Source organism: Myxocyprinus asiaticus, chromosome 39 (assembly GCF_019703515.2).
Source record: "Myxocyprinus asiaticus isolate MX2 ecotype Aquarium Trade chromosome 39, UBuf_Myxa_2, whole genome shotgun sequence".
In the NCBI taxonomy this organism is placed as follows: domain Eukaryota; kingdom Metazoa; phylum Chordata; class Actinopteri; order Cypriniformes; family Catostomidae; genus Myxocyprinus; species Myxocyprinus asiaticus.
Genome location: NC_059382.1, coordinates 32770009 through 32781154, shown reverse-complemented (window position 1 = coordinate 32781154; position 11146 = coordinate 32770009). Strand labels below are relative to the sequence as shown.

At 35.8% G+C, this 11146-nt stretch overlaps 1 protein-coding gene across 1 annotated transcript; it reads right to left on the bottom strand.

Moving 5' to 3' along the window:
- Nucleotides 1–2442: 2442 nt before the first annotated feature.
- On the bottom strand, nucleotides 2443–9696 carry LOC127430211 (transmembrane 4 L6 family member 1). The gene is made up of 5 exons (XM_051679806.1): nucleotides 9520–9696; nucleotides 8773–8841; nucleotides 8435–8589; nucleotides 3144–3336; nucleotides 2443–3054 (listed from the first exon to the last, which is right to left on the bottom strand). The coding sequence occupies exons 1-5, from the start codon at nucleotides 9694–9696 to the stop codon at nucleotides 3040–3042; spliced, it is 609 nt and encodes a 202-aa protein (XP_051535766.1). The 3' UTR covers nucleotides 2443–3039.
- Nucleotides 9697–11146: the final 1450 nt, after the last annotated feature.

Here is an 11146-nt window from a genome sequence, read left to right as displayed (position 1 = left end):
AACAGCTTAACAGCTACACCCAGTTTACTTTACATGCCACTTCTCTGTCAATCACCTTTGTTTTTTTGTTTTTTTACAACATCTTGTCTGGTTCCACCTGACCAAAGTGCAAATAGTCAGGCTGTGTGGCAATGGCTATTTAGTGCAAATAGTCACTCCGCTAAATTAACATGTTAAATTGACAGCCCTTCTTTAGTGGTCTCACTCATACAGTATATGAACTCTGTACTCCCTAAATGCAAAAAATGCTCAGTAAAGATTGTGAATCTTCTTACCACTGTGCGTTCTTCTGTTCCACACAATGCCCAATGCATTTGTTTCTTATCCAAGATTTATTTTTGAGCCAATGAAAGAAAAACCAGGTGTATTTTTGGCAATATACTTATATAGTGTAAATTGTCCAGCCAGTTACAGTATATTTGTGCCTTCAGAATATTTGGAAAAGTAATTATGAATCGTTCCAAAATAATGAAATCGAATCATGACCGAATTTAGGATTTCAGGACTTAACATGCCTAACTTTACTCCATTGATGAAAGTGGCATTAATTTGTTTAGTTAAGTCTTTATAATAAACACAGGGCTAAAAAAAAATTTGAGCTAAAAATAAAAAAAAATGCAATGGTTGTTAACAGTAAATGTAAATTTATTGAGCTTCAGTTCAGTGAACTGAATAGCCTTTTGGCTGCGGCACTGCTGCTGGTATCTGTCTGCGTATGCGTCTCTTTGCTTTCTAGAAGCCAAGATAAACACTGAAACTAATCAATTTATAGACGGTTACTTCAATGAGAATGTGATTCTTTCTCGCAAATTGTAGCTTGATTTCCCTCATATTTACTTTTTTAACCAGTAGGTCAGATTCACAAGAAATTGTTTATTATGTATTTTAAAATATGGTATGCCTTTATTTGGAAAAGAAGATTATAATACAGAGCAGAAATCAAAAACAGGATACATCAGCAGTCAGAAGATGAATGGACGGAGAAAGGTACAGAAAATTAGACTTGTGATATGGGAATAATGTTTTGATATTTTAGAATTTTGATATAACCAGACTTACTTACACTGGCGGCCAAAAGTTTGGAATAATGTCCAGATTTTGCTGTTTTGGAAGGAAATTAGTACTTTAATTCACCAAAGTGGCATTCAACAGATCACAAAGTATAGTCAGGACATTACTGATGTAAAAAAACAGCACCATCACTTTTTGAAAAAAGTCATTTTTCATCAAAATCTAGACAGGCCCCATTTCCAGCAGCCATCACTCCAACACCTTATCCTCGAGTAATCATGCTAAATTGCTAATTTGGTACTAGGAAATCACTTGCCATTATATCAAACACTGCTGAAAGCTATTTGGTCGTTAAATGAAGCTTAACATTGTCTTTGTGTTTGTTTTTGAGTTGCCACAGTATGCAATAGACTGGCATGTCTCAAGGATAATATTAGGTCAAAAATGGCAAAAAGGAAACGGCTTTTTCTAGAAACTCATCAGTCAATTATTGTTTTGAGTAATAAAGGCTATAATTGCCAAAAAACTGAAGATTTCATACAAAGGTGCACACTACATTCTTCAAAGACAAAGGACAACTGGATCTAACAAGGACAGAAAGAGATGTGGAAGGCCAGTTGTACAACTAAACAAGAGGATAAGCACATCAGAGTCTCTAGTTTGAGAAATAGATGCCTCACATGTCCTCAGCTGACAGCTTCATTGAATTCTACCCGCTCAACACCAGTTTCATGTACAACAGTAAAGAGAAGACTCAGGGGTGCAGGCCTTATGGGAAGAATTGCAAAGAAAAAGCCACTTTTGAAACAGAAAAACAAAAAGAAAAGGTTAGAGTGGGCAAAGAAACACAGACATTGGACTACAGATAATTGGAAAAGAGTGTTATGGATCTTAACCCCATTGAGCTTTTGTGGGATCAGCTAGACTGTAAGGTGCATGAGAAGTGCCCGACAAGACTAAATCTATGGCAAGTGCTACAGGAAGCGTGGGGTGAAATGTCACCTGAGTATCTGGATAAGCTGACAGCTTGAATGCCAAGGATCTGCAAAGCTGTCATTGCTGCACATGGAGGATTTTTTTGATGAGAACTCTTTGAAGTAGTTTGAAAAAAATTCAAATTGTAATAGTAATTGTTCATGTTATTAATGTCCTGACTTTACATTGTGATCAGTTGAATTCCACTTTGTTGAATAAAAGTACCAATTTCTCTCCATAAGAGCAAAATCTGTACATTATTCCAAACTTTTGGCCGCCAGTGTACTTCTACGTATTTTTTCATACATCTGGCAATGGCATTTATAAACCCTAACATTTTTCTCCTGATATATGTGCAATATATCTCGAGCAACTTTCAAACCAAAGCTACACCCTTGCCTTGAAGTATCATAATACTTTTTCATATAGGCCTACTTTGTACTTACCATAAAAAAAAAGACACAAAGGTTTTGCTATTCTTGTATTTTATTTGTATATTCTCTATACATAGACCATGTAAATAGATTTCATAATAAAGTTATAAGCATCGTTAAATATTTTAATTTCAACTCAATGCAAGTATTTAGCAAATTATGCATTCCCTTATATAAATATGGTATAAGTAAGTAGTTTAAATCAAAATTAAATCAAAAAAATTTAAAATTAAGTAAAACTATTTCTATACATTCACATTTCAATGGCTACAAAATTATATAAACCTAGTGTTTGTTCACATACTATATTGAAATAGCTAAAATTACTGCACTTATTTATATGCATTGCACAAAAATGTGAAAACATGCAATTAGATATATATAACACTATGTTATAAACAGCTTATTTGTGTACTGTATATAAAATGACAAACAGTGAAGAAATCAACGGCAAGACTGTGTAGGAAGATATTTCAGGGACAACTTGCCTCTTAATCCACTTCTCATTTCTATTTCTGTCTGTTTGAAATGGATTAAACAGTCATAGTTACAAATGTCATTCTCACATGTAGATGAAAATATGGATTTCCACTTTAAAAAAACAACAACTTTACTCTCTTCATGCAGGAACAACCTAAAAAAGAGAGAGGACAGCTGTTAGCTTTAACAATTGCTTTGGACAATGCAAAACTGCAAATAAAGGCCTTTTCTAAACATTTGTACCTTGTTCTTGCAGAAGCTTGGTCCACAGATGACTCCCAGTATTGCTGTAAGAAGATGCACAGCACAGAAAATGAGCTCAAGTCCACTTGCTGCCATGAGAACAGAGAATAGAACAATATTCCAGGTCACGACACCTCGAGGTTCCACGCAGGCAGAGGCCCACCTTTCAGGCTCATATAGATAAAGCTTCTCTCTGCATTAAAAAAATTATTTTAGAATTTACATGTTATTTTGTGTATACAATTCACACATACAATGATTATGAAATACACCATTAGAAGTTGTGTGATACAGTCAAAAATGCTGATGTGTAGCAATGTCTATAATTGACTTGATAAAAACATTAATTAGGGCTGTCAATCGAGTAACATTTTTAATCAAATTAATTACATGATATGCTGATGAATTATCTATTTATTTAATTATCATAACATTATTGTTCTAACAAACTTTAGACTGCTGGCAGATGCAACTTCTCATGTGCCCCGAAAATGATGTTTCATGAAAAACATTCAGTCAGTGAAACGGATCATTTCTGCATTGCAAATATGTCTACAAATATCAGATATCCATGGATTAAATCCATCAGCTCACTACTGAGAACCAGACATTTGAATCATCTCCTTAACATGCCGAATGTGCACTTGACACACTTGTGCACTTACCTGTTGCGGAAATAAGAAAATACCTATAAACTTTTTCGTCATTACTATCGTTAATGAGATTAACACAGAATACGACAGTTTGACAACACTTAAAAGGGGATGCTGAAATGCTGACAGGGGGTGCTACTGCACCCCCAGCACCCCTACTTCCCGCGGCTATGTTATACATATTCAGCGGTATAAATAGTAGATTAATATGGCACTATCATTAAACCTCATGACAACTGCAGTCTATAAACGAACTGAAACCCACACATTTTCAGGACTTAAAATGAGTCAAGTAATTTAATGTGAGAGAGCCACGCTGCACTGTACACGTGTGTCTCATGTGTTTCATGTGGGGTTTCCTTAACTCACGGAGACAGAGATATTAGCTGCTTGTTTTCCGAACCATGGGCACGAGCTGCGTGACACAAAAGCGGCACTCTGTACACGGTTAAAAAACACTCAAAGCTGTTGTCGGTTAATTATGATTTGATTGATGACCAGATGACTAGGACAAAAAATCAGGACACAGCAACAACCCCCCCAAAAAAATAAAAAATTACATATTAACTGCGGAGTCTATAGGTGTGTCTACTGCATTTACACTGCCATTTCATGTTATTGATCTTTCAGGAAATTTATTTAGCTGTGATATTTTCTATGGAGAAAATATTAAACTTTAGCATATAATAGGATTATTAGAAGAAAGCTTTTTTGGAATAGTTGGCAAAATACAACAGATCGTAATGCTATTTTACTCTTGAATTAAAAAGATGGACAATCCATTCATGTTATGTACATTTATTTGTTCTTCTGGAAAGTATGTCCCAAAATGTGGAGCTGCACTTTTCCTAACCAAAGGAATACACTATCCTTTCTTTCTCTTTAAATAAATAAATGCTTGACCGCATAAAATGCTCAAGGAAAATCATGCATGAACCCATATACTCAACAGCCAGATTTATCTGAGGATGTGAAGCATGTCTTCTCATTTCTGGTTTCTTTGACCAAAGACTTAAGACATGGAGAACTTCACAACAATAGTTAAAGCACTCACATAGCCCTTTTCCACCTAAATTGCGATAGTTCTCGTGCCAAGCCTGTGCTTCGCTGGTTCACGGCCGGGGCAATCTGGAGCCTATAGTAAACTGGCCATGCTTTTCCACTGACCTGAGAGCTGAACGGTAACTGTTCAGAACGGGTTGCTGTCTACGTGATAGTTTCACGTGAATACCTCAAACATAAACAAACATGGTGCATCACAGTGAGTTTGTATAGAGCTTTTACTCTTGTTTTTGAGAACATATTTAAACATAAGGATTAATGCAATCCATCGATATTTCATTGCTCAACAAGATTGTCAGAGACGACATCTACGCTAAAGACGACAGGTAATGTGATTACATTATGTTGTATGAACTATGGCTTAACTTGCTAAGTTCTGTAAACTGTTACAGTGGAATCATTATTAACATTGGTGTAGAAGATGATTATATTTGGATTTTTGCCATAGCATATAATATTATTGATTGAGAATCCCACCGTTTTACTTAACAGATAGCTGCGACCTTCCAAACTTAGTGAGTAGCTGGTCAAAAATCCCCTTACAGAACAAAGCAATGCACAAAATAAGACGACAACAGTGTAAGTAAAGCGAACAAAGTTGGCAAATACAACAACTTACTGAGATCAGCTGCAGAGAACACTGAGCGTTATTGGCTGAATTCAATGCCCCTGTTAGTTAGCAGGCTAGTCTAGAGTCTAAAACGTTGTTGCTCTGTCCACTGTCGCTTTTGCTTATGTCCTTCTTATGGTCCCTGTACTCCCTTAAGTGTTTTTCAATTAGTTTATGATTTGGTCAACTGTCCGATTGAAGGCGGCGTGCATCATTTCGTGCTGTATCTTCATTTTTGTAGAGTATTTTTTTCCTTCGCTATCTGTCTAGTTTATCTCGGATCTTCATAAATACCATATCGCAAGTAGAGCGTTTCGTCATATTACCTGAATGCTTTTGATGTCTGATAATTTTGTGGGTTTTTTATTGTTGTTATAGAGCGAAGAAGTACTCCTTGCTGCAGACGGAAGCTACTGTTGTTGTTTGGGAAAACTTTATTATGGTGACGAAACATTATCCCGCCCTCTGTCCCCTTACGTAATCAGTTCCTGCGTAGAGACCAGCAGGCTTTTGGGGCCGGTGCGGAACCGGTTTTCGGCCCCGGAACAGCCTTTTCTGTGGTGGAAATGCACAGAACAGTTTGAGAATTCTCACCGGACCAGGAACCCACACCCGAACCCGAAAAGGGTTCAAAGAATGCGCAGATTCTGGCTTTTTACCAGCATGTCAATTCGCAGTGGACTACCTTTACCTGGGTTGTTTTTCTTAAGGGCATTGTATAAGATAAAAGACGCTGTAAGACAGTGCATTAACGCGCAGTCTGGTAAAAAGTCTGGAAAAAATACTAATGCTCATTTTGGACGGGATTAAAAGAGTAGCTCTGGTAATTATTACACTGCCCCACATTCCTGTATAAAACGAATCTCATCTGAACAGGGTTTATGATATCACATGGCTCATTGATTCAGGGTTGCGATTTTACTGACAGTATGTCAGAGGATGTATATTATAGAAAGGTAATGCATTTTTGATATTTTGATAACCTTGACCTGTGCTGTTCGACTGTTATCATCCCTCCCTCCCTGGTTTTTGGCTTCTAGGAGGTGAGTAAACTTTTCTTAGGATGACAGACAGCAGCAGAGGTGGGAGGGGGTGATAATTAAAGGAGAAAGTTTAGTACAGTGGAAAAAGCCCCGCTGATTCTGAGACTGCGAGAATAAACGATTTTCTCATTATCTGTAGCAAGTTTCTCATTACAGAAAAAGCATGAAGCACAGCAATGATCATTTTCTTAAAATATTAGGCTAAGACTGATTATTGGGACAAAAGGCATCCTGACTGAAACTCAGTGCGGGTCACAGCTTGTAAATCAGGACTGTCCTGGTTTTATTGGGATGTCTGATCACCCTGAACTCGCTCCTCGTTTGGACTTGTTTTTTTAATAACGCAGCATCAATTGTGATTAGACATGCCGGTGTTATGGACGTCGCCATCTTTGATATTTACGTTAGCCACTGTCTGTCACTGTGGTTACAACTGTTAGAATACAGTTGTGACTTCGGTTGTTTGTTCATGCAGACAGTATTCAAACTGCTATTGTAAACAGTTGTATGAACAGGACATTTAAAGACTTAAAACTTTTAGCAAATATGGTTGTCAATCCCAAACACTGACTGTGTGAACGTAGCCTAAATTTCTCTCGTCATCAGACGGACATCAGATCCCTCCCAGCTAAAAAAGTGCTTCTCTCTCCTGCACCCTGTATTACATTCGCTTACGTGGTTTTACTTTCAGTTCTCGCAGATTCAACTAGTAATCGCATTTTAGAGCTCCTTGTGTGCATTGAAGTGATTTCCAAGTGTATGCCCTCATTACGTAGGCGTAGGACGTCGCGCGTAGTAGATACAGATGCTTTAAAAAAAAATCCAATCTCCATGATACATAAGTCCTCTATTGTTAAGTTATTTATTAAAATAGTTCCTGTCTCTAAAATCTGAATGGATGATCCACATTCACTCTTCAATGTAGTTGTAAAAAAGAGTGAAAAGTGTGTTTTATGATATTGCCATTATTGCAGTTTCCTTAACTTGGGGAATGCTTTACAATGGTTCCATTTGTTAACATTAGTTACCAACATTAGTTAATATGAACTAACAATAAACAATACTTGTACAGAATTTATAAATCTTGGTTAATGTTCATTTCAACCTATACTAATGAGATTTTTAAATCAAAGGTTGTAAGACCCACTTTATATTAGGTGGCCTTAACTACTATGTAATTAACCATTTGATACAATTTACTTATTATGTACATACATGTTGTTGCATTGTAACTACATTTAAAGTACTTGAATTTAATTACATTTGTAGTTACATTGTTAACTTTTCCCCTAACCCAACCTAACTCCAATCCCTAATCCTAACCCTAACCTACCCTTACTCCTAAACCTAACTGTACCTCATCCTCAGTAAAAGCAAATGTGGGAATTTTGCAGAACAACATGTAGTTACACAGTAAATACATAGTCTTGTATGTATTTAATGTAAGTTCATTGTAGTTAAGGCCACCTAATATAAAATGTGACCATTGTATTTGTTATCAATAGTTAATGCACTATGAACTGACAATGAACAATTGTATTTTTATTAACTAAAATGAACTAAGAATAATATATGCTGTAAAAAATACATTGATTGTTTTTTCCTGATACCAAATGCATTGACTTATGTTAACGAATGGAATTGTAAAGTGTTACCAAAACCTGACTTCATGTTGCCTGACAACATCCCTTAACCATGGTTAAATCACTGTAACAGCCTCTCATTGGCTTATTGCTTTAACATGTACTGTAATTGGGGAATTCACGAAAAATTCATGGACACACCATGTTAAGTTTAATGTCTGATTTGTTTGTCTGTAAACCAAAACTAGCAATATTAATGTTTACAATTTTGCCCACTTAGGATAGTTAGTATTGTCTTTGTAAACAGTGGAAGCCTTTGAGAATCAGAGGTATCACTCACCCACTTTTAACTTGTTTTAATGGCCGTTCCCACTTAAGGCCCTCGGTGCCATTGTGCAGACAGAGGGGCCCCTGTGCCAGTCCGGTCCCGCTGACCATGAAACAAAATCCAGCTGCCACCAGAGCCAAACATGTGTACCACAACTTACACAACATCTGAACAAAAGACAAAGAACATTATTAGTGAAAGTTTCCACAAAATTTTGTCCAGCAGTTTGATACTATTAAGAATATTTGTGCAGAGTTTACTTTGTTGCTGAATCAGTTTTTGGTCAGATGAAATAATGGGTAAAAGTACAATAAATAAACACAAACACATACACAAAACAATAGTCTTACCTCAGCTCTAAAATAACAGCATCCTTTCTTTTCAGATTGTGATGTGAACCCTCGAGCAGATATGAGCACCTGATGGAAAACATTTTATCCATTCAGCATGACTATTACTTGAGTCTGTTATGATGAAAATACACTGACACTGTCACATGACAATTGCATCATGTGCAATGAAACCACTACAGATGACTTTATATGGTGGAAGGCGTTTGTGAAACTGAAAGACAACTTAATTTATCTATGCAACCCTTTTTAGGCTAGTGCTTAACCTGTTTCTGTACTGCAGTCCAATAAGGAGGCAAAATGTCATGTAAAACAGTTTAATTTGCTGGACTTTTCATTAGTTAGCAAACTCAAAGTTGCAATTGCATAATTTTTGTTACAACAATAAAATGACAGTGAAAAAGTCAACCTACAAAAATTAAAAACTTAAATTTAATAGTTGCCTTAATTTTCACAGTAAAATTTAAGTGGGGCCACAGTTACAAGCTGCTTCACCACTTTGAATTGAACTGCTGATAAAGAGAATCAAGTTGACATCCTCATAAAATTTAGAAGAAATGAAAATAAAAAATACATAAATGAATGGAAACAACGATGTTTTAATATTTATAATAGTTATTATTTTTTAAAGCATACAGAGAGTGATAGCTTGTTATACATTTTGAAATGTAGTCTCAGATATAATTAGTATTGGATCTCCTACAAACCAATAAAAGATAATAAAGAAAACGTACAATGAGAACTCACCAGAAACCCTGAAGCCCATATACCAGAGCACCACACAGCCTCCTTGGTTACATTGTTCTCCATCAGATAGTGATATTTCATGTCAGGAAATAACAGCAACACATTTGCCACCATGCACATGCTTGCAATGGGAATCAGGGCTATTCCCACACACCTGGAGCACTGAGCGACACACATCTCAAGGAACCCTACAGACACATCAGATTTCACATTGAACTCAGTTTGTGATTGCCATATCTGCATTAAGATTTATTAGACAACATTTCTTGAGTTATCCAATAGCTATATGTAATGTTGTCTAGTGTCCATATACAGTAGAGTAACATCAGAGAACAGACTAGCCACCCTAGAACACTGTTGTTATTTCAATACAGCAACTAATTGGTGCAACTTTGACTGTATATTTAACGGTTCCTACGATATAAGTGTACTGTGTGAAGTCAGTTCTCTTGAAGTTCAGACAAGTGTCCTAGCAGATTAACCATGGGTAGTTCATTACATTATCTATGGGCACGTTCCACTAATGTTTGACAACCAGAAAATACATTTTTGTCTTAATTTTGAATAGTATCTCTATTGTTTTATGATTGAAAACCTAAGCGTTTTCTTGTGAAATGTTTACATTAAAGTGTCCTTGTGCTGTCTCTCTTTAAAATGAAGTGCAACATATTTTAATAATTTTTTCAACAAATGAAATTATATTCATACATTATTGATTGTGTAAAATACATTAAATTAGTGAAAAAAAAAAAAAAAAAACCTACCTGTGCAAAGACTGTTGACTATAGTAGACTGATGACGATGTTTGCAGGAAAAGAAAACTGGTGTTGCCTTCACTAGAATGCACAGGAAGTGATCAAGCTACCAGAGTATTCCAAGATGAGGAACTTTAAATGGACATGGCTTAAATATTCATTGCCTACCCACATTTCTGTGACACATGCATCCAAACAAGGATCTTGAAACAAAAACTCTCATATTGTATGAATGAGAATGCACTTCTTGGCAGAATTCACATGCCACAACGTTATACTTCCCAATGGTCGTCTTATATTGTCAGATGCTTCTTTCACGGAAATTATCTGTTCACTCTCAAACATATCAATGACAGTCACCACAAAATCTGAGCACATTAAAACTGCCTACAGCTGATCCGTCATTTTTGTATAGAAAAAGTATATACACTTTACAAGTTTCTATACATTCATATGTCATTTACTAACAATCAACAACTACAGTATTTTTACAGCATTTATTAATCTCGTATAATGTTAATTTATTAATATAATTTTGTTTATTGTTAGTTCATAATGCTATGTTAGGAATGTTAATGTATGATAGATAGATAGATAGACAGATAGATAGATAGATAGATACCACAGGTCTGTTGAATGCTTGATTCTGATTGGTTGACGGACATTCTAAGGTGTGCAATTATTTTTCAAGTAAACGCACAGCTATGAAGTAGTTCCAGGTCTTGACCACATAACGGTTCCATATCACTTAGCCAAATTATTTCAGTTATACAGGCTACCACAACAAAATAACCAATTAAAACAAAGACATTGGTTAAGTACATTGGATAAGAATGAAAAACAATGTCTATAATATCCTAAATGTATTTAAA